Source organism: Leuciscus leuciscus, assembly GCF_965113295.1.
Source record: "Leuciscus leuciscus genome assembly, chromosome: 22".
NCBI classification, from domain to species: domain Eukaryota; kingdom Metazoa; phylum Chordata; class Actinopteri; order Cypriniformes; family Leuciscidae; genus Leuciscus; species Leuciscus leuciscus.
This window is the reverse complement of record NC_138746.1, coordinates 35,463,844-35,489,062: the sequence shown is the minus strand read 5'-3', so window position 1 is coordinate 35,489,062 and position 25,219 is coordinate 35,463,844. Positions and strand designations below refer to the sequence as shown.

The 25,219-nt window shown below is 42.3% G+C and overlaps 1 protein-coding gene across 1 annotated transcript in view; it reads left to right on the top strand.

Annotated features, from left to right (window-relative positions):
• pcsk2 (proprotein convertase subtilisin/kexin type 2) overlaps nucleotides 1–24,447 on the top strand; it is a 77,910-nt gene extending 53,463 nt beyond the window's left edge. The window contains exons 11-12 of the mRNA XM_082153772.1: nucleotides 13,151–13,378; nucleotides 22,963–24,447. Of these exons, the coding sequence (XP_082009898.1) occupies nucleotides 13,151–13,378; nucleotides 22,963–23,452 (718 nt within the window). The 3' untranslated portion in view covers nucleotides 23,453–24,447. The remainder of the gene's footprint in view (nucleotides 1–13,150; nucleotides 13,379–22,962) is intronic.
• The last annotated feature ends 772 nt before the right edge of the window (nucleotides 24,448–25,219 follow it).

Sequence of the window (25,219 nt, the reverse complement as noted above, 5' to 3'; positions counted from 1 at the left end):
ATCCACATCCCCAAAGCTTCACAGTCGTTTCCTCTTCATGGGTTCAACATTTCATTTAATATTGTTAGTGAGTTTTGATTTATATTCTTTTGAATGTTTGACGTTCACGTTAGCTTACGTGAGCGTATGCAATGCTTCTATCGCTTGTTTCTGCTTCTTCTTCGCTTGTTTTTGGATCTGAACATTGTGTACTATTTCAGAATATGTGTAATAGCGCCCCCTACAGTATTACAGTAAAAACATGGATTGCCAGAATAAGCTGTTACAAGTTAAAGCTGCAGTCGGCAAGATATTTTTTGATCATATTCACTGAAACCGACACTATGCTCCGACAGAACAACATAAATCAGGCGGTTTTAGAAAAAAAACCTGCGCTTCTACCTCCACCTGGAGCCTGCTATTTGTTTTGCAAAAATCCACCGCTCCCGGTTCTTCTGGTCCAATCAGCATCGGGCTGTGTGAGATCTGACTGTCAATCACAGTTCATGCACACGCCACAGATCCCCCCTCCCCCCTCGCACACGTTACAGTATCACATGCACATGCCACAGATCCCCTCTCCCCCCTCGCGCACATTACAGTATCACATGCACACGCCACAGATCCCCCCTCCCCCCTCGCGCACGTTACAGTATCACATGCACACGCCACAGATCCCCCTCCCCTCTCGCACACGTTACAGTATCACATGCACACGCCACAGATCCCCCCTCCCCTCTCGCACACGTTACAGTATCACATGCACACGCCACAGATCCCCCCTCCCCTCTCGCACACGTTACAGTATCACATGCACACGCCACAGATCCCCCCTCCCCCCTCGCACACGTTACAGTATCACATGCACACGCCACAGATCCCCCTCCCCTCTCGCACACGTTACAGTATCACATGCACACGCCACAGATCCCCCCTCCCCCCTCGCGCACGTTACAGTATCACATGCACACGCCACAGATCCCCCCTCCCCTCTCGCACACGTTACAGTATCACATGCACATGCCACAGATCCCCTCTCCCCCCTCGCGCACATTACAGTATCACATGCACACGCCACAGATCCCCCCTCCCCTCTCGCACACGTTACAGTGTCACATGCACACGCCACAGATCCCCCCTCCCCTCTCGCACACGTTACAGTATCACATGCACACGCCACAGATCCCCCTCCCCTCTCGCACACGTTACAGTATCACATGCACACGCCACAGATCCCCCCTCCCCTCTCGCACACGTTACAGTATCACATGCACACGCCACAGATCCCCCCTCCCCTCTCGCACACGTTACAGTATCACATGCACACGCCACAGATCCCCCCTCCCCCCTCGCACACGTTACAGTATCACATGCACACGCCACAGATCCCCCCTCCCCTCTCGCACACGTTACAGTATCACATGCACACGCCACAGATCCCCCTCCCCTCTCGCACACGTTACAGTATCACATGCACACGCCACAGATCCCCCTCCCCCCTCTCGCACACGTTACAGTATCACATGCACACGCCACAGATCCCCCCTCCCCCCTCGCACACGTTACAGTATCACATGCACACGCCACAGATCCCCCCTCCCCTCTCGCACACGTTACAGTATCACATGCACACGCCACAGATCCCCCCTCCCCTCTCGCACACGTTACAGTATCACATGCACACGCCACAGATCCCCCCTCCCCTCTCGCACACGTTACAGCAGTGGTTTTCAAACTTTTTCAAGAGCGACCCTTCTTTTATTCTTTTTTTTTGACGCGACCCATAGGCCTATATAGGCCTATTCTTAAGCCTTTTCTTAACAACCGCTTTTGATGATGCACGTGCAGTGACTTATCCGTGACACGATCGCAACGCAAAGTTGATTCCGCACTCTTTTGATCTAGCTAAAGCTACAGGGATGCTAATTAACCGGTTAACCATTAACCATTGTAAGAATTTTAACCAATTAATATAGCCTACTATCATTTGATGTATGCTTTAAAAAAATCACTAAAAATATTCCACAACAAATCCTTTAAATTTAATGATATTCAGAACAGAACAAGAATGAAAAAAATATCTATAAACAAGCCAAAACGTTGGGCTCACCTAACTCTCTCATTCGAATAAATTCGAATAAATAGATTTATTTGGATGCTAAACTATTATTTATTATAGGCTTCTAAGAAAAAATGAAAATGATTATCCCCCCAAATTTTCAATATTTATTAGGCTTCAAAAGTATAAAAACTTTTAATTTAAGTGAACTTAAAACAAACCTTACATAAACCCATTATAAATGTCATATTTACCTGTGCCTTTCCTGTCTAACAGATATGAATACAGAAATTGGATAAGGTTATCAAAACATTCCGCACTGCATAAATTATAAACTAAATATAGAGAAATCCGTATTAAAGCTACACGCATTCTTTAGTCAAGAGCAGTTAGTAATTTTCTCCGAGAATTAGCTGCTGCCACTTTAGGACCAGCCACAGCTGACGATCTCACGCATCCCATTCTCACACTACTCTTTACTTTCATTTAAGATTTTATTTAACTCATTTAAGACTGTTCTTGTGAGGATACTCGACAAAACGGACATTTTGGCATACATGTGTGTTGTTCGTTCTAGCGCGAAAGAGAACTTGATACTGGCGCGCGTCTATCTGTGGGTCGTGTGTAGCCTATGTGTGTGTGTCAGGAGGACATTTACTGACAGCGCGTTCTCTTTTGTCTTGTCGCGCATGAATGGTTTAAAAGCATTTGCACGAATAAGAGCGGGATCATATAACGATAGCTTAGTCACCTGTTGTTGTTTCTGACGTTTCATCGCCTGTGCCGCAACCGCGATACCACGGAGGAGCAGGACCGAGCCTATGTCGATGCGCGCGCGTCCGCGTCCGGGAACATCGCGTGCCGTCTCGGTTTCCTTTCCGTCAACTTGTTTGTGAGGCGCCGCGCCAAACTCAGTTGTTTAAATAGCCATATTTCGCGTGTTTCTTTTATATAGGCCTATAGACTATGATTTTATGAAAACAAATTCTGTTTGTTAATTTAATTATATTTTCCTTAAATCATCCTGGCGACCCATTTTTTAAGTCTCGCGACCCACCCGAGGGTCGCGACCCAGGGTTTGAAAACCACTGCGTTACAGTATCACATGCACACGCCACAGATCCCCCCTCCCCTCTCGCACACGTTACAGTATCACATGCACACGCCACAGATCCCCCCTCCCCTCTCGCACACGTTACAGTATCACATGCACACGCCACAGATCCCCCCTCCCCCCTCGCACACGTTACAGTATCACATGCACACGCCACAGATCCCCCTCCCCTCTCGCACACGTTACAGTATCACATGCACACGCCACAGATCCCCCTCCCCCCTCGCACACGTTACAGTATCACATGCACACGCCACAGATCCCCCCTCCCCTCTCGCACACGTTACAGTATCACATGCACACGCCACAGATCCCCCCTCCCCTCTCGCACACGTTACAGTATCACATGCACACGCCACAGATCCCCCCTCCCCCCTCGCACACGTTACAGTATCACATGCACACGCCACAGATCCCCCCTCCCCTCTCGCACACGTTACAGTATCACATGCACACGCCACAGATCCCCCCTCCCCTCTCGCACACGTTACAGTATCACATGCACACGCCACAGATCCCCCCTCCCCTCTCGCACACGTTACAGTATCACATGCACACGCCACAGATCCCCCCTCCCCTCTCGCACACGTTACAGCAGTGGTTTTCAAACTTTTTCAAGAGCGACCCTTCTTTTATTCTTTTTTTTTGACGCGACCCATAGGCCTATATAGGCCTATTCTTAAGCCTTTTCTTAACAACCGCTTTTGATGATGCACGTGCAGTGACTTATCCGTGACACGATCGCAACGCAAAGTTGATTCCGCACTCTTTTGATCTAGCTAAAGCTACAGGGATGCTAATTAACCGGTTAACCATTAACCATTGTAAGAATTTTAACCAATTAATATAGCCTACTATCATTTGATGTATGCTTTAAAAAAATCACTAAAAATATTCCACAACAAATCCTTTAAATTTAATGATATTCAGAACAGAACAAGAATGAAAAAAATATCTATAAACAAGCCAAAACGTTGGGCTCACCTAACTCTCTCATTCGAATAAATTCGAATAAATAGATTTATTTGGATGCTAAACTATTATTTATTATAGGCTTCTAAGAAAAAATGAAAATGATTATCCCCCCAAATTTTCAATATTTATTAGGCTTCAAAAGTATAAAAACTTTTAATTTAAGTGAACTTAAAACAAACCTTACATAAACCCATTATAAATGTCATATTTACCTGTGCCTTTCCTGTCTAACAGATATGAATACAGAAATTGGATAAGGTTATCAAAACATTCCGCACTGCATAAATTATAAACTAAATATAGAGAAATCCGTATTAAAGCTACACGCATTCTTTAGTCAAGAGCAGTTAGTAATTTTCTCCGAGAATTAGCTGCTGCCACTTTAGGACCAGCCACAGCTGACGATCTCACGCATCCCATTCTCACACTACTCTTTACTTTCATTTAAGATTTTATTTAACTCATTTAAGACTGTTCTTGTGAGGATACTCGACAAAACGGACATTTTGGCATACATGTGTGTTGTTCGTTCTAGCGCGAAAGAGAACTTGATACTGGCGCGCGTCTATCTGTGGGTCGTGTGTAGCCTATGTGTGTGTGTCAGGAGGACATTTACTGACAGCGCGTTCTCTTTTGTCTTGTCGCGCATGAATGGTTTAAAAGCATTTGCACGAATAAGAGCGGGATCATATAACGATAGCTTAGTCACCTGTTGTTGTTTCTGACGTTTCATCGCCTGTGCCGCAACCGCGATACCACGGAGGAGCAGGACCGAGCCTATGTCGATGCGCGCGCGTCCGCGTCCGGGAACATCGCGTGCCGTCTCGGTTTCCTTTCCGTCAACTTGTTTGTGAGGCGCCGCGCCAAACTCAGTTGTTTAAATAGCCATATTTCGCGTGTTTCTTTTATATAGGCCTATAGACTATGATTTTATGAAAACAAATTCTGTTTGTTAATTTAATTATATTTTCCTTAAATCATCCTGGCGACCCATTTTTTAAGTCTCGCGACCCACCCGAGGGTCGCGACCCAGGGTTTGAAAACCACTGCGTTACAGTATCACATGCACACGCCACAGATCCCCCCTCCCCTCTCGCACACGTTACAGTATCACATGCACACGCCACAGATCCCCCCTCCCCTCTCGCACACGTTACAGTATCACATGCACACGCCACAGATCCCCCCTCCCCCCTCGCACACGTTACAGTATCACATGCACACGCCACAGATCCCCCTCCCCTCTCGCACACGTTACAGTATCACATGCACACGCCACAGATCCCCCTCCCCCCTCGCACACGTTACAGTATCACATGCACACGCCACAGATCCCCCCTCCCCTCTCGCACACGTTACAGTATCACATGCACACGCCACAGATCCCCCCTCCCCTCTCGCACACGTTACAGTATCACATGCACACGCCACAGATCCCCCCTCCCCCCTCGCACACGTTACAGTATCACATGCACACGCCACAGATCCCCCCTCCCCTCTCGCACACGTTACAGTATCACATGCACACGCCACAGATCCCCCCTCCCCTCTCGCACACGTTACAGTATCACATGCACACGCCACAGATCCCCCCTCCCCCCTCGCACACGTTACAGTATCACATGCACACGCCACAGATCCCCCCTCCCCTCTCGCACACGTTACAGTATCACATGCACACGCCACAGATCCCCCTCCCCTCTCGCACACGTTACAGTATCACATGCACACACCACAGATCCCCCCTCCCCTCTCGCACACGTTACAGTATCACATGCACACGCCACAGATCCCCCCTCCCCCCTCGCACACGTTACAGTATCACATGCACACGCCACAGATCCCCCCTCCCCTCTCGCACACGTTACAGTATCACATGCACACGCCACAGATCCCCCCTCCCCTCTCGCACACGTTACAGTATCACATGCACACGCCACAGATCCCCCCTCCCCCCTCGCACACGTTACAGTATCACATGCACACGCCACAGATCCCCCCTCCCCTCTCGCACACGTTACAGTATCACATGCACACGCCACAGATCCCCCCTCCCCTCTCGCACACGTTACAGTATCACATGCACACGCCACAGATCCCCCCTCCCCCCTCGCGCACGTTACAGTATCACATGCACACGCCACAGATCCCCCCTCCCCTCTCGCACACGTTACAGTATCACATGCACACGCCACAGATCCCCCCTCCCCCTTGCGCACGTTACAGTATCACATGCACACGCCACAGATCCCCCCTCCCCTCTCGCACACGTTACAGTATCACATGCACACGCCACAGATCCCCCTCCCCCCTCACGCACGTTACAGTATCACATGCACACGCCACAGATCCCCCCTCCCCTCTCGCACACGTTACAGTATCACATGCACACGCCACAGATCCCCCCTCCCCTCTCGCACACGTTACAGTATCACATGCACATGCCACAGATCCCCCTCCCCCCTCGCGCACATTACAGTATCACATGCACACGCCACAGATCCCCCCTCCCCCCTCGCGCACGTTACAGTATCACATGCACACGCCACAGATCCCCCCTCCCCCCTCGCGCACATTACAGTATCACATGCACACGCCTGAAGTTCGCAGGTGTGTTGGATTGTACGAAGCGTGATGGCAGAGAGAAAATCTACTAACAAGCTTCCAATTCCTCGGTTATTGCTATCTATGGGTAGATTAGCCAGGGCAGCCTACCTCCGAGTCTATGGTGTTGATCGATACTGAAGAGACAGGTGCGTTCACAGAAAATCTGGTGCACACGCACTGACGAGCACGAACTCGATGGGAGGGTGCTCGCTGGTAGTGGGGGATGGGCATGAGAGTTGTAAAAATTCAACATTTTGGCTAAGTCGACCCAATCTGCCAGATTTGCCGACTGCAGCTTTAATTGTACTTGAAATAAACAGAAAAAAATTACAAAGTAGCCGGAGCAGCTGTGCAACATGACAAAGATACACACCGCTTTTCTTCTGCGTAAATGTTTGGTACAGTGTGAGATTGGGCTCTGGCACCAGCACTGTTACTCATTTGGTGGAAAACAGGTATCACTGTTCATTTCTGAACCCTCGGCTGAGGCACTTCATATCCACATACTTTCAGCTGTTGATGAAGAATTGGCATGAATATTGTTGATCGCCTCATGAAAAAGAAATCAAAAGTCACTTTTGGTTCAAGCCAATAAATTACCCTATGTTTCAATGAATGCCAGGGAACAAATCATATTTGGACTGTATCTGGTACTTCAGGCTCATTAGAAGGGTGTGGTGTGTTGGCTGTCTTCTCTCACTCCTGTGCAGTTATTAACCCTTTCCCTGCCATTGACAGAATTTTCCAGCAATCCATGTTTTCACTGCTACACACTAGGGGGTGCTGTCACACATCTTCTGAAAGAGTACTGAATCTTTGGATACAAAATGAGTGAAGAAGCAGAAACAAGCAACAGAAGCATTGCTTGCGCACATGTAAACTAACGTGATCATCAAACATTCAACAGCATATAAATCAAAAATTAAATGTTGAACCCATGAAGGAAAAACAACTGTGAAGCTTTAAGACACAATCTACTCCATCTGTGTTTTGATTATCATTCTGAATCCCAAGATTATTATATAATAATAATTATTATTATTATTATAATATTGCACAACTTTCCTGGACTTGGTTCACTGTTCGTTATCTCAGTTGTTGTTTTCACTGAATGCTCACCTTGTGTCTTATCAATCTGTCTGTTGTAATTTAGATATATTTTTAAGATGGAAGAATGTGGTTTTACAGATACTAGAAACGTGTCTTTCAAATGAAAGATTGGTATCAAAGAGCACACCCAGGTTCCTAACCGACGACGAAGACTTGGCAGATCAGCCATCAAGTGTTAGACAGCAGGGACGTGCACAGGAATTTTGAGGGGCAGTTGCTCTGACCTGAAAAAAGGGCAGTGTTATTTTAATATAATTGAGATACTATTATAGCTTTTATTAATATTTTAAATTAGTTTTTATATACTTCACTACACTACACTACTTCACTACACTACTCTTCAATTTTTGTTATTATTAAAATACACTGTAGCATAATAAAATTGTTCTCACACTCCAGTAATATTTCTGTGAATTTAATTAATCTTGCACTTGTTCATAGTTTTTGCATTACGTCTGAATATATTCAGTTGAATTTTGCCCATACAAATTGCCTTATCTGACCGTGTTTATGTCCAAACTCAATGCCTCATATTATAATCTTATTATTATTTATAAAGATTGCAAAACGTCAGAGATGACAGGTTTATGATATACAACTTTGTAAACAGTATACAAAATGTATTAACAATATGTTAAATGTCATATAAATGTTTTTATTTTTTATTTTTATTTTTAAATTTGAAAAGAAATAATCTGGATTGAATTGACAGATGGGGAAAAAATTGCTTAAAAAACAAACAAAAAAATACAATCCTTTTTTAACCTTTTGGCTTCCCGTACATTCAGTTGTGCTTCTTGCTCGTATTCAGTTCTGATGGTACGTATGGTAACTGGGCAACTACGCATGATTTGTAGTATGATTGCGTAAAGGGAACAGGAATTCCGGTAGGGAACAGAATCGACTCAAAGAGTCGAAGTACCTCTATACTCTTTGATCGACTGCTACACTGGTCGCGTGCAGCGCTGCAGCCACTTAAACAGAGTTTGCCCTTCCCCTACTGACTTTCACTTTCGGTGCCCGAATGGAAGTGAATGAGGCTTTGCGTTTTTTTTTTTATCTAGGCCTACGTGAAATTCTGCATCCATTGTACGAATTATAATTTTTTTCTCGGAAGGGCAACGTGAGTCGAGAAGGGCATATGGGCAGTTGCCCGGGCAACCTGAGCAACCCCCCTGTGCACGTCCCTGTTAGACAGTACTCTCTAGAAGATTAATACAGTACGTGCGGAGGTTTTTGGTCCAATAATTCATTTTTTATTAATTAAGTAGTATGGGAGTACTTGTCAGCAAATTTTTTATATCAGCTATGCATTCCATTAATTTTGTGAATTGGTAAGTTTCGCCAGGGCATGAAGAGATATAGAGCTGAGTATCATCAGCATAACAGTGAAAACTAATGCCATGCTTCCTAATGATATCTCCTAAGGGTAGCATGTACAGAGTGAACAGCAACGATCCTAGTACTGAGCCTTGAGGTACTCCATACTGAACTTGTGATCGATATGACATCTCTTCATTTACTGCTACAAATTGATAAATTGATCAAATGAAAGAAAAAGAAATACAGGTTAATCGTAATAAGAAACAAACACATAATAGAAAGCAGGATCTGGGGCAGAAAGAGGACGAGCTCTTCTCATTGAGAATGATAAAGCAATTGCTGTAGGTGAGCAGAAATGAGGAGCAAACAGAATGCAAAAAGAGTAGCCAGAACTAATACTTTACTGGTGATGAGGAGCAAGTTAAAAATACGTAACCTTCGTTCCCTGATGGAGGGAACAGAGACTTTAGATCAAGTGATGACATTAAGACTCCCAAGTAAGACCCCTGATGTCATCACTTGACATAATGTTGAACGTGACTGACAGAAAGGGAACTGCAGTTTCAGTACAAATCAGGAGGAACAGACAGAACTGCGAGGATGAATATACTGCAACAATTAAAAAGATAAATTGCCTTGCTTGGTAATACTGCATGTAGCTGCTTAAGACTGGAATACACTACACTAATTCTGCCCAGGTTTTTGCCCTGGTTTTCAGTCTGGACGAGTCAAGGCTAGTTGTAGAAAGTCAGAGCCGAAAATCACAAAAAAAATTGTGTAGCGTTTAATTTTTTTAGAAACCAAACAGACAGTAACATTTGAGACAAGCAAAGAAGCAAGCTGGGAAGAGGATCCACGTGCAAGGTTAGATTTATTCAAATCCAAACACAAAGTAACTGATGAAAACACGGAACAGGAGGAAACACAGTGAACCAGGGAATGTCCATTCAACAACTGACAGAGAACAAGTGAAACAAAGGGCTATATACACACAGGCAGACGAGCTTAACAAGATAACAAGGGGGCGGGGCTAATGAGAAACACCTGGGGAGACTAATCAACATTAAACCTACAAAGAACTGCAAAACATAGAGCAAGACAGGAAATAACATAAAACTCCTGGGTAGGGTTGGACTCAGCCGTTCGTAAGTTCTGTCTTAAATTGGAACGTTAAGTCCACACGAGAGGCTTAGTAACTACTAGCTAGTTTGTAACTAACTCTGAACTTTGTTCCGTTGCACCATTTGGTCGTAAGGCAGAACGTAGCTAGTAGGTCGTAAGCTCTCCGTAAAGTAATGCGTAGTCGCATAATATGACGTTTAGCCTTGATGATCCAATAGCAGCCTTCAAATACGTGAGCAGATGTTGTGTTGAAATGCTGTGAATTTCAGTTTATCCTTCATTCTTTTGCCTCACGTTACTAATGGTAAAAATAAGTTTCCATTAAATATGATACTTGATCATGAATAGCATAAGTGTTTTTATATGTAAATAACATTCAGAAACTGTATTTGAAATGAAATGAATAAGGATCAATAAATAAATATTGATACAAAAAACATAAGAAGTTACGTTTATTGATTCTGACTGATATTTGACATGCACAACATGGACCGATGCACACAGCGGTGCGCTGTTTAGGACAGGTTCGTGTTAAGGATGGCCACTAACAAGGTAATCTTTTCACATAATGTTCTCTCTCTTACAATTTAAGCGAGTGTAAATGTCAGCATTATCATATATGTCTAAAGAATTGAAGTCTGTCAGGTAAAAGAAGAGCTTATTGATGCAGTTCAGTCTGTCTGATATTTTATTACAACCGTTACTCCTGATCGGAGGCTGCCGTAAATATTTAGTTTATACGTAGAGTTACGCTTCAACTAAGTTTAATGGTGCAACGCAAAAATATTTAGAAGTGCGTAAGTCGTAACTTAGTGTCCATTTACGTCAAAACTAGGCTAAGTTATAACTTACACACAGCTGGTGCAACCGGGCCCCAGGAACACACAAGAGAACGCAGGTTGGAATCATAACACAGACAGTGATTTCAACACCAACCGTGATAAAGGCCGGTTCATTACACTTGATTAAGAAAGCTTTGTTAAAATTAATTGGTGGGAGAGTCAGTTTTGCCACATCATTTCTGCTTCCATTCACACATGTCAGTAGGACTGCTGTTAATAACTGTTGACACGGCCTTTCCTGTGTAAAGTCTGTGTGTTTGCTCAGTACTAAATAATGATGTAGGTGGCAAAAGAGCAGGCCTCTTTGTTCAGCCGAAAGCAAATGCGCATTATAAACTGCAGGTTCAGTTGCATGTGTTTGTATAGCTGAGCAGAACCAGAGTGTGGATGAAGGTTTTCGTACAATACAAATTCCCTGCAATTGTACTTTTGGTATTCTAAACTGGTGTACTTAGTCTGCTAAATTGGAACAACTAATTGTGTACTTGATACTCTTTAATTCTGCAGAAGTAGTGCTGAAGTCCAACTAAAGATATACTTGAGTATACTCATGGGACTATTGCAAATAAACTTACAGTACATTTGAAATATCTTGCATTTAAAGACTGATTTTATACAGAGATCACACAATCCTTATTAATACTGATATTAAAACACATTTTAGGCATAATATTAGGGCATGTGCATTGTGCAATAAAGAAATACTCCAAATTAAGTTTAATTATAATTTTATATCAGTAAGTCTTAATATATGTCAATAATTATCTTAATGGATTTAAAGTATACTTAGTATGAAATAAAAGTATTTTAAATCAATTTTGGTCTTTTTTTTATTATTACTAGGATACACAGGTGTAAAATATTAATTTGAGTTGAAATGTTGTTATATTACTTGTAGCTTAAAGCTTCAGCTAAGAAAAGTAGTCCATTACCACCTGAACTAGATGCAGACTAGACTGCAACAATATCACAACATTAATGTATGCATTATTATTAAAATGCAATCTAAGTTACTTGTTTTCCTCTATTTTAATTTCAGCATTAAAATGGAAATTCACCCTAATAATTTTCTAAATGCATGTTGTAGATCTTATGCTGAACCACTCATCGATGCATGCATTTCATGTTTTTTTGTTGTTGTTTTGTTTTACTTAGTAATGTTCAATCAAAATGTAATACTTGGATCTGGTGAAACATCAGTCTTCTCTCTGGTGGCGTATGCAGGATTCTCCAATCATTTACTGCACTTTAACTCCGCCCCTGCAAGCACACGCTCATCTACATAAACGCATGAGTGCCACGCCCACATCGCATAATCCAATCAGCAACCGATGCACAGAATCAAGTCCCGCCCTACAGTTTTTCTTTTTCTTTTACACTCAGCCAACACAACATAACCATCAGACCTCCAAGCCCTTACTACAACCAGAGACCGTTCTGTTAGATGATACAGCAGGGATGAGCGATGGTTATTCAGAAATGTTTTGTTGCTGAATGCTGTGATTGATCAGAGTGAAGTATTCCTGAGAGCTGTGTAGTAATAAAATATAAACCATCACTGATATGTGATTTTAGTCTTCCTGTAGGATTAATAGTCAGAGAGTAGTCAGTAAATCAGGGAAATCAACATCTGTTCTGTGCGCTCATCGCTCTTCATCTTGAGGAGAGGACTCGTGAGAAACCATACGCGACTGTAAGGGTTTTGTTGATTCGTTGATATGTGGTCTTTACAGAAACTGACTCACGAGAGCACATTTATTTTAGATTGATATGATATCTATTAGGATTGGGAGCATAAAGGAGGCTTGAATGTTTCATATTTATGACATTATCATTGCAGTTTTTTTCCCTTGGCTTGACTTTATTTCCTTTATTTTCAGTGTCAATGCTCCTAAATGATGGAATTCACTACCCCTTACTCTTTGTAATATCTCATCTGTTTGCTACCTTCAAGACTCAACTGAAAACATATCTATTTAACATGTACATGTTCTTATGTGTGTGTGTGTTTTCCTGTAGTCCGAACTTGACCTGGCGGGACTTGCAGCATCTGACAGTCCTCACGTCGAAGAGGAATAAACTGCATGACGAGGTGCACCAGTGGAGGAGGAACGGTGTGGGTCTGGAGTTCAACCATCTGTTCGGATACGGTGTGTTAGACGCCGGAGGAATGGTCAAACTCGCCCGCGAGTGGAAGACCGTTCCCGAACGATTTCACTGTGTGGCTGGATCCGTGCAGGAGATACAGTGAGTACAGAAAACACACCAGAAAAGCATCCAACAAGACTACAGTGATATTTCTAAGTGAACAGGATGATGAAGGGAGAATGAAGGTTGGGGATTGGCTGGATTGTGAGCAGAATGCGTTTATTACCAGAACTGAGCCAAATGGTTGAAAAATAAAAGGGACTTGTGACGTCAGCCGAAAAGGAAAGGCCACAAAGTTGGCTCAAATTGTTACATTTTGATAAAAGATTATAAGGACAAACAGGGTTTGAAATTAACTTTTTCACACACCGGCCAATTTGGCTACTAAATTTTTACGTTAGTGGGCATCAGAACTTCTACTAGCCAAAAAAAAAAAAAAAGAGAGAAAAAAAGAAGAAGAAATAAATCAGATTAACTACGTCAGATCAACTACGAACGTTTTAAATCCAAATTTTATAATATATATATATATATATATATATATATATATATATATATATAAATATATATATATATATATATATTATATATATATATAGATAGATAGATATAGATATATATATATATATATATATATATATATATTATAAAATTTGGATTTCAAACATTCCTTTCTTATTCAAACAAAATCCTGTCATCCAGCTTCTCCTCTCTTCATCTTTCATCCTTTTCGCCAAAAATGTGTTTTAGATGGACTGATCAATGCAGAACAAAGAACATGTAGGATGCTGGAAAATAACAACATCTTTTCTGTTAACCAAATGCTTTTTTAATCTTCGCTGTTGCTTCAATGCAAATGAACAAGCGTGCCTTTATTTGTTGCGTAGTGACGTGTGTGTTTAAGTAATCCAGATATGAGCAGATTCTGCTCAATACACTGTATTTAATATATCATGATGACTCACGAGTATTTGCGTTAAATCTGCTCCTCCTCCGCCTTTCCTCCCCTTGATCAGGCCGTGGCCAAAGGGTACGTAATTTAGAACGTTCTGTTGCGATGCAGCTGTGTCCTCAGAGCGCTTCCTCCTGTGGTGACCCAAAGCACCCCTCCAAAGCCTGTAGGTTTTTGTTGACCCTCGTCGCGAAATCCTATAGTGCTGAGGGACATGCACAAGGGCAGGACTGACCCAGGGCTCTTTGATGAGCAGCGTGCCGCCACCAACCTCGCTCTCCGAGCAACGAAGGTGACCGCACGCTCCCTGGCCCAGATGATGCCCACTAATGTGGTCCAGGACACCTTTGGCTCAACCTGGCCAATATGAGAGATGCCGAGCAAACTCGTTTCCTCGACACTCCCATATCCCAGGCTGGCCTCTTCGGCGGCCAGAGAACTGACACGCCCATCTCTGAACCACCAGAGGTCTCGGATGACTCGCCACTCTCGTCCTCCATGTCACCAGACCCCTGGCAGAGCAGGCCCCCGTGGAACGCTGGTCCTTCCCTGGCCTCCTCTGTCAGCACGTGCCAAATACCCGTGCCCCCACACCGGGATGCTACGCCTCCCACGTCCTGGCCGGTCATTCCGCCTCGCTGCCCCATCGAGGGTACATCTGTGGTTCACTTGACTCCGCTGGTACAGTTTTTTGGAGCCTGGCTAGAGCTTCCCAACCTGTCCCGCTGGGTCGCGAGAATCATCAGGCTCGGCTATGGGATTCAGTTCCCCTTCCGGGGAGTCCGCTACTCCATGGTCGGTGGCAATGCCCCTGTCATGCGTACAGAGATCGCCACCCTACTGGCGAAGGGTGTGATCGAGACTGTCCATTCAGCTGAAATGAAGTCTTCAAGACATTTTCGAATGCATTCGTATGTTGGATTGGTTTGCAGCGATCGACCTGAAGGACGCCTACTTTCATGCCTCTATTCTTCCTCGAACACAGACCGTTTCTACGGTTTGCTTTCGAGGGGCGGGCATTCAGTACGCGGTTCTCCCATTTGGGCTAGCCCTGTCTCCTCGCGTCTTCACGAAAATCGTCGAGGCAGCCCTTGTGCCGCTACGCCAACACGGGGTTCGCATCCTGAACTATCTCGACAATTGGCTGATCCTAGATCACTCTCGAGACCAGGTTTGCGAACACAGGGATCTAGTGCTCCGGCACCTAGCCTGTCTGGGCCTTCGGGTCAACTGGAAAAAGAGCAAACTCTCCCCCGTGCAGAGGATCTCTTTTCTCAGTATGGAAATCGACTCGGTCGCTATGTGTGCGCAGCTTACGAGCGAGCGCGCGCAGTCACTGCTGACTTGCCTGAGACAGTTTGAGGAGGCATCTGAGGTCGCTTCGAGCCATTTATATCCCGGGAGACCTGAATCGTGCAGCCGACGAGCTCTCACGGTTTCAGCCTCTTCCTGGAGAATGGAGACTCCATCCCCAGACGGTTCAGCTGATTTGGGAACAGTTCGGTGATGCACAGGTAGATCTGTTTGCCTCCCACGACTCTTCCCATTGCAGCCTGTTTTATTCCCTGACTGAGGGCACGCTCGGCACGGATGCACTGGCGCACAGCTGGCCACGGTGGCCTCCGCAAGTATGCATTTCCCCCAATGAGCTCAGGGAGTACGAGGAGCAGGTCATATTGGTTGCACCTCATTGGCCCACCCGGACCTGGTTCTCCGAACTAGTACTCCTCACAACAGCACCTCCCTGGCCAATCCCTCTGAGGAAGGACCTCCTATCTCAGAGACGGGGCACCCTCTGGCACCCTCATCCCGATCTTTGGAACATCCATGTGTAGCTCCTGGATGGGACGAGGCAGGTTTGAGTACCCTACCACCTCCGGTGGTGGCTACCATCACTTCCACTAGAGCATTGTCCATGAGACATGCCTATGCGTCGAGTGGAACCTCTTTGTCACCTGGTACTCTTCTCGAAGAGTACCAGAAGACCCCAGAAAATGCTCGATCAGTGTCGTACTTTCCTTCCTGCAAGATGGGTTGGAGCGAAGGCTGTCTCCCTCCTCAAAGTGTATGTTGCCGCTATCGCCGCACATCACGACGCAGTCGAAGGTAAGTCCGTGGGGAAGCACGACCTGGTCATCAGGTTCCTGAGAGGAGCGAGGAGACTAAATCCTCCTCGCTCTCCTCTCGTACCCTCTTGGGACCTTGCAGTGGTTCTATCCGCCCTGCAGAGTGCTCCCTTTGAGCCTTTGCAATCAGTAGGCTAGGTGCCTCCAAGTGCATGGTTCCCCTCTTGGGTGACCCCCACATGTGTATTTTGACTGTAAGCCTCTCTGAGCATGTGTCTTTCCCTTGGCAAGCCACCTTGCCCCCCCTGGGATTGAAACATTCCACCCTGTGGGCTGGACACCCCAGTGTTTCTCCATATGCAGCCCGCTCGTGGGTCATATGTGTATTCTGTAAGCCATTGGCTTCTTTGCCATTGGCTTGTTTTATAATACTCGAGGGTGAGAGGCTTTCTAAGCGAAACCCCATTCGTCGTCACTACATAACGTCTCCGTTCCCAACTCAGGGAACGAGGGTTACATTCGTAACCGAGACGTTTCTTGTTCACATCATATTACTTCTTGTTTGCAAGCTGTTCTATCAAAAACAATGTTCATCAATAATCTCCCCCAAAGTCCCACAGTTCTGTCTCAGCTACAGCTACAAACATTACTTTTCTTCATAACTCTCACTGTCTTCAGGTCATGGCTCAGTTTATTCTCCCTGTTCACTCATGTGTCTACTGTTGTAAGCCAAGCCGGTAATAACATCTGTATGTTGTCAGATCATTGTGAGTTATGGTACTCTACATTTTGAAACAAAATTTGGTACGCACAGATTTGTAAGACATAAACTCACAAAAAAATCAGAAGTCTGAGATAAAAAAAAAATCACAAATATATATTTTTAATGTTTTTATTCTATGACAGAAACAAATGACATATAATTGCAAAATAAAAATCACAAGTACCTTTTTAGTTTTTATTCGGTAGTGGAAACAAGCTTCCATATTATTGTACTGTGTTCCATGTACTTTCTTATGTAAACTGCTGCATTTAGTTAACGTAACAATAGTTATATTTCCGTGGTAACACTTTACAATAAGGTTCATTAATTAAAATTAGTTAACTACATTAGTTAGCATGAACTAATAATGAACTGCAACATTTATTAATCTTTGTTAATGTTAATTTCAACATTTACTAATACATTTATTTTTATTAACTAACGTTGACAAAGATTAAAGGAGCTGTATGTAAGAAATGTATTTCAATTAATCATAAAATGGCCCTGATATGTCACTAGACATTAAGAAATCATGTTCATTTCAAATACTTATATCACTGACAACAGTAGTCTGGCCAGGATATTGTCATTTAAAAAGTGAAGTTGCAGCCCTCAACTGATGTTGATGTTGTCATCTTGTGTTTTGGCCTGAAGCGCCACCCTCCACCTATCTACCAATCACGAAGTCAGTAGTGTTCCGGCATCGGGGTTGCCAGCTCTGCTCTAGTTACCACAGCTACTGTACGTAGCAGCCTACGTTCCTGCTGGATCCTGCGGCCTATCTGGCAACCTCGAGTCAGGGGGGAGGGGGAGGGGATACACCGCTCTACAGTCATTTGAAAGTGATTGCAGTACCAGTTTTGGCCACAATCTTACATATGGCTCCTTTAACAAATACAATAACAAATGTATTGCTCATGGTTAGTTCATGTTAGTTAATACATTAACCAATGTTAACTAATGAACCTTATTGTAAAGTGTTACCAAAATAGTTGCCAACAACCTGATTAACAAGAAAGCCTTCACTTTTGATGCTAGCTGTGTGACATTTATGTGCTAAATAGGTCTTTGCAAACACAGAGACCTTACATGTCCTTAAATGTTTCCTTTTAATAACCGTTGTCTTGTCTTTATGCACCGAACACATCCACACCCTTGTGTCCTCTTTGTGTGGCCCTTGGATATTTCTATCAACTAGTTTCCCGGGAAACACTAGCCTCTCAAAGACTGACGCGCACACAAACACTCCCACTAATCTGAGCGCTGTAATGGCCAGACTGGGAGACCTGCCTCTGATAATGCCATTACATCCACTTTACAGCCACTCGCTCGGGTCCTCCGCTGTTATCATCAAAACAGCCAGTCAGCAGCGCCGGGCCTTTGTGCTCGCGCCTCAACAAAGACACCTTACAGAGGGGAAAACACATCATCTGGCCAAAGCAATTGTTGGCACCACGATGCTGTGCCATTGAAAATAGAGGAACATATAATCATTGTTTTCCATGGCCCAGTTTTGCTTGTTGTTTTGAAATGGCAGAAGATCAGAATGGTAGAACGGTAAATTTATGAAATGAAAACTGAAGCATTGCATTAAAGCTCTAGCTCTTGCACAGATACTAGGGGTGTCACAATATATCGCAATACAAAAGTGCATCAATATGTATCGTGGATAGTGACAATATGTATTGTGTATAATTCACCCAAAATAAAAATTACTGTGTGTGGAAAATTACTAGCTTTAGTGTTAGTACTACATTAAACTACTATATATAATGTTAAATATAATGTTAAATAATGCAATGGGGGAATATTTGTGGGTCCCGGTAATGCCAAATGTCTGATGTTACCAGTAAAAGTGTCCTACATTATTTTAAATATATCTAGTCAGTGACAGAGTTCAAGCATATTAGTCTAAAATAATTCAGTATTTTCAGCTTCAGAATCATGAATATTGCTATTCTGGTGTCTCTATTGTCCTGTGCTTTGGGTTTCAGCACCAAGTCCAAGACTTTTACACACGCAATGTTATATCAAATTTAGCATTTTAATCAACAGGTCATTTTTTGTTAACCTCATATATCTTGGAGTATCGCAATAATATTGTATCGTCAATTTGATAGAAGTACACTATCACAATTCAGTATTGTGATATGTATCGAATCGTGACACGAGGGTCTCGTTACACCCCTAACAGAGACTAATTTTGGCGATTATTTATTTGAGATTTCTGTAGTTGAAGCGAAACACACTTGTCTGAGCCTGATGCCTATCCATTACGGCCAGAGAGGTCTTTATATTCATACTTGTTTATTAGGTAATGTCGCTGAATTAATATTAACTCTGTAAATGTCACTGGGAACATTAATGTGATCTAATAGCCAATCTACTGACTTTTTCTTCTGCACTGATTTATTAGGAAAGTCTGCAGAAGGGTTTCAAATCAATGTGAAATAATAACTGACCCAGTTTTCTTTCTTAACCCTTGTAAAAAAAAAAAAGAAGTACACTTGAAAAGAGTAATTACTGCGGAAATAATACACTTTTAAAGAATATACTTCAGAGCGAACTGAATGTAATGTTTTTGGACACTTAATGAAATGAAAAATGAAGATGTATATAAAACACAATTAGTTGAACTTAAGAGTGCTTTCTAATCCAATTTAAATAGCACATATGTAATTTCTTAATTAGTTATATTGTCTCTTTGAAATATGGTTAAAGTGTACTGACAAGTATTTATGGCAAACTAAAATGTACTTTAATGTAATTTCTATTGAAAATTGTATATCATGTTATTAAATATATTTGTAAATAAACATTTGTAATGATGAAGTTGCAGTTTAGTACATTTAAAATATATTAACTTAAAATGTAATATTGCAAAACACTACTGTATGTAAGTACTTTATACATGATGTTTTATGTTAGTCAACACATCAAAATAAGTGCATTTCTTTAAAGCACAACAAAATATTATTTCATCAATGACAACCATATTCATTAACATGCAAGAACTATTCAATTGTACTGCATTTAGTCTTTGTGGAAAAGATCTGCTATCCTGCTGCTGCTTCAGAGCAAGAATGGACTTGCTGCTGCTAATAGATTCACAGAAACACCAGACATACATCAGTCCCGCTGCAGATCCAGCAGGTGGAGCTGGGGAGGTGGAGGGGTTCAGAGGAACTCTGATATCGCTGCAGGACTAGATTACAGCAAACACTGAACCAGATTATTTAAATGTTGAGCAAGCGATCTCATTGGCTGCAGGACCAGCAGAGGCCAATCAGCTTGTGTCATGTGGAAATAATGTGATTGCTTGCAGATTGCGTGTAAAAGAGCGATCAGCCTGCGCCCTCTAGAGTTTTATGACTGAACTAGACATTACAACATGTGAAAAATATTTACTGTTAAATGCGTTATAGTATATTTGTATTGTAGTAAAAACATACTCAAGTAAATTTTTAATACATTTAATAGTACGTCTTTATCACCTGGGTAATGATTTTAAAAAAAAGCTAAAACTTTTAATTTGACATTATTACAATGTGTATTTTTTTAAAGTGTGCTAAGAAACAGTTGTGGTAGATTTTCACCTACACACCTGACTTAAGTTTACCAGGGCATCTCCAGTCGACACTTAATAATATTTATACTCTAGCACTGCGTCTACAGTCGACAACTGGCTTCTAGTCGGACAACGTCTCGTCCCTTTTTACACTATGACTCTGGAATAAGATCTCGAGTCTAGAGTCCTATAACCTGCTGCGCATCATTAACTAGACAGACTCCAGACAATGCCTTCGAATATGTTTTAATCACGGTCGGAGGATCTCAGACCAATTTCAGAGAGAATCCCACCAGCAAAAAGAATACAACAGCTTTTATAGAATAGGAGCATGGCAAAGGTTACATGATACATTACATAATTTTCCTATAATATGATTGGTTTTTCATATGTATAATCCAGCTATTAATTCTTCTGTTACTAGGTAGAAGAAATTTCTCGATTTATTTCACTTTGTTACTCAATAATGAGTTTATAACTTTAGATATCTGTCTAGTTTTCACTTCCCCTTTTGTTATATTCAGACATGATTCAGACACACTGACTGACTGAGTGTTTGGGGATATTTCAGGTTTCAAAAGCATATCATTGTTAATCCTGCAAGAAAAATAAATGTTAGTTATGATTAATTAAACAAACAAAAAAATCCATCACACGCTCATGAAAGTTTACTCTCTTGAAGTACACTTAAGTGGCCTTTTATTTCAGTAATATATGATCTGCAAGTATATACAGTTTTGTAAGTACTTTGAAGTTCACTACATGGGTACATTCAATACAATCAAGCACACTTGTCTCTCACTAGGGAATGCGTGTTCTTGGTGTTATTGTAAACAATGTTTGTCTTTGCAATGTTTTATCCAAAAATGAACATCTTTCATTATCACAAAGTCTGTTTAGTTTCAAACCCTCCTTATTCCAGTATACAACACCTACCTTTCAGCAATCAATTCCCAATGGAGAAAAGCAAGTCCTACCGTATCCTACATTTTTCTCATTGAATATTCATTTAGACTGAAATATTTCAGATTGGGGAAATAAATGAGATTATAATTTTTCAAAATTCAGAGAGCTAAGAGAACTACAGTCGTCTTTATAACCAGAGGCGGACCGTAGTGAAGTATGTTTTACTCTGATAAAGTACAGACACTTGAAAAATTTACATAAGCAGTGTTTTTATTTGGAAAACTTTTACTTCACAACATTCCAAAGCATGATGTCATACTTTTTGCTGCATTACGTTTCATACTGAATTTTATTTAATACTTAATTACATTGGAAATCTAGTACTTTCTTACTTTTACTCAAGTAAAAGTAATTCAAAGTTTTACTTGAGCACAAGTAAGAAAGTACTACATTTCTAATGTACTTAAAGTCCGCGTGAACCGGAAGTTGCAAACGACTTTTCTCCAGTGTTGTGACGTATTTCCCAGTGAAAGGGAATATTGAACAGAGGACAGGGTTTGACTTTAGCGCTCCTCCTCTCCATCTCTCGCTCATAGCAGACTAACGGTTTGAGTGGTTTAGCGTTTTCAACCCAAGCCGTCAAACTGACATCATCGGAGAAGGAACGCCATTCCAGACCGGAAGTAACTTTTCAGACTTTGATTAAAGATTACCACGGCAAACAATTTTTTTTCTGTGTATTAACTTGCACGGATTAATTGTTCTCCACAAGACTAGTAATATGCGCTAACAAAGTAAATAGGGTCAATTTTGATTTCATGTGGACTTTAAGTATCAAAGGTAAAAACAATTGGACCATGGACTTTTATTTATGAAACGTAGTGCAGTCAAAAGTACGACATTATGCTTTGGAAATGATGTAAAAGTTTTCCAAAGATAAAGCTACAGATAGTTGAAAAATGTACTTGAGTAAAGTAGAAATGCTCCACCACTGTCCACCTCTGGAAATAATCAAATCAATACCAGGATTGTTTATAAAACGCATGGGTTGAGATACAGAACTTGGATCCTACAGAAATCTGCAGTACTTCTCCACATGGCCTTTTCCTCCAAAACATATTTATCAGTAAGGATGTTGTGTACTGTATGTCTCCATTGTTCCAGAGAAGTGATAATGGAAGAACATAACATTTGTCTCGGTTGAAATGCTTATAGCTCGCCTAAAGGTCCCGTGGAGCTTTAGCATGTATATGAACCGCTGTTAGCGTGGTGCTGGGAAAACAGCCGTGTTTAACGTATAGTGCACCTGATAAAATCATCTGTTGTCTGTGAACAAGCCAGTTAGACAGTATCTTCCACCGTCGCCCATAGCTTACTAGCAGTATTAAATGCCATCTTTATAATATCTCGCTCTCTTTCTTTGTGCAGTAAAATCCAGTCGGGAAACAAACTGGTGCTGAGCATCTCAACCGATGCCTGCCAGGGAAAGGACAATTTCGTCCGGTATCTGGAGCACGTTCAGGCCGTCATCACCGTCAACGCCAGCCGGCGCGGAGATCTCAACGTCAACATGACTTCACCCATGGGCACCAAGTCGATCCTGCTGAGCCGCCGACCCCGGGACGACGACGCCAAGGTGGGCTTCGACAAATGGCCCTTCATGACCACACACACGTGGGGCGAGGACCCTCGGGGAACCTGGCTGCTGGAGGTGGGTTTCCAGGGAGAAACCCCGCAGAACGGCCTGCTGAAAGAGTGGACCGTCATGCTGCACGGCACACAAAGTGCTCCTTACATAGACCAAGTGGTGAGGGACTACCAGTCCAAACTGGCCATGTCCAAAAAAGAAGAGCTTGAGGAGGAATTAGACGAAGCTGTGGAGAGAAGCTTGAAAAGCCTTTTGAGTAAAAATAACTAGCCATGTGCATGATGTCTTCTCTGTGTAAGCATATATTCTTAGCCCATTCTCTCTCGGCTTTCTCTTTTTTCTTGTGATTATTCAATGAATGTCTCTCATATGTGAGTCTCTCATGTTAAAAGTGTATTCTCTGAATGATACAGTGGCCCTGAAAAGTATTCGGACACTCAAGACACACTTAGAAAAGTCAAAATATGCAAGTGTCAGTTTTTGTAAAGAAAGACAACACAAGCACATTTTAAAAGCAAAACACTTTACAAAAAGAAGGTTTTCAGGCTTCAAATGATAATGGTGAAGTTCACAGTAGTAAATCGTCTTGTCAGCAGTTGGTTAAGGCTTGTTTGGTTAAACCAGAGATTAAACCAAACTCTGGAGCGATTGCTCTGTTAGTGCGATTCATATGAATAATAGTGCCGTCTCAACCATTTTTGTTTGTGTGTGTGTGTGTGGTCCAGACCAAGCGAACCCAACACCCCTTAAAAGTAATTAAAAAACGATATCTCAGAAAACCTCCAGCATCATTTTGTCTTGGTTTGATATTTTGATTTTTAATCCAGTGACATTCAAACTCAAAGATATTCAAAAAGTGTGACTCGAGTGTCCAAATGTACGTTTTGCCACCACTGTATGTCCCACCGAAAAAAATATTACATTCCACCTACTTTTTTTTTTTTTTAACTCTTTACAGAAATGTATATAAACCAAATATATCTACTCTTGATTATGTTCTTGCTTACCCTGCTGTCCCACACCTCTGCTGTACAGTTTGTGACTGTAAATCATTTTGTGTGGTTCTCCTTAAAGTTTAGTATCTTGCAAACAGAGCAGTGATATTTCTTTCTGTAATATATAAATATATTTTGTGAGGAGAAGATTACTTTTTATTATGAAGAGATGGAATGTGAGTCATTATACTGCTTATGGCCAAACAAAGCATATTTCATAGCATTGTCTATATATAATAAATCTATTTAGCTGTTTGTTAAAGCACCTGAGTGATTAAGACAGTAATTTCCCCATTGGGTTGGTTGATCTGGGGTGCAATAGTTTAGAGTTGGAGTCTAACTCCCAAACTATGGTTTGTGGTTCCCAAGAAGCTGACAACAAATCTTTGAACGTGGCGTATCCAATAAGAATTTAAAGTAATGTAAAATAAATACATAAAGTTATTGTTAATAATCAGAATAAACAATTCTTCTGCTAGGTAATATATTTCAGTATCCTAACTATTGGCTGTTTTTGGTTGCAAGTTGCTCTGTCAATGTACATTTGTAGTCGCATAAATACGCATTATGTAAACTTATAAAAAAAGAAGGTGCATTGTGCCCAAATGAGAGGCTTTCTTTGAATCCTTAATGTGACACTTCAGTATTTTCTCTCTCCCTCTCTTGCTCTCTGGACCTTGGATAGTAGATTATGCAGAGGTCACGTCTGTATCCCGCAAGGTCAGCTTAATGAAAAATGGATGAGTTTCATTTTGCGACTGGCTCACGCAGAGAAGCAGCCTCACACAGAGGAGTGAAAGCGAGAGACTGCAGAACTAACTGAACCCTGTTAAGGTTTCTTCATGCCTTAAAATATCTTGAATGTAACTCGACACCCTTGCCTCGTTTAATATACGCGGTTCTATGAATATGCAAATGAGCCCCGCCTCCACTCACTCACTCACTCAGCTCAGAGATCCACTGGTTGACGATCACACGTTGATCTGATTGGTTACAAGGTAGTTTGTGACGTCAGAAACACCAGCGATTTCAAAGTGTGTTT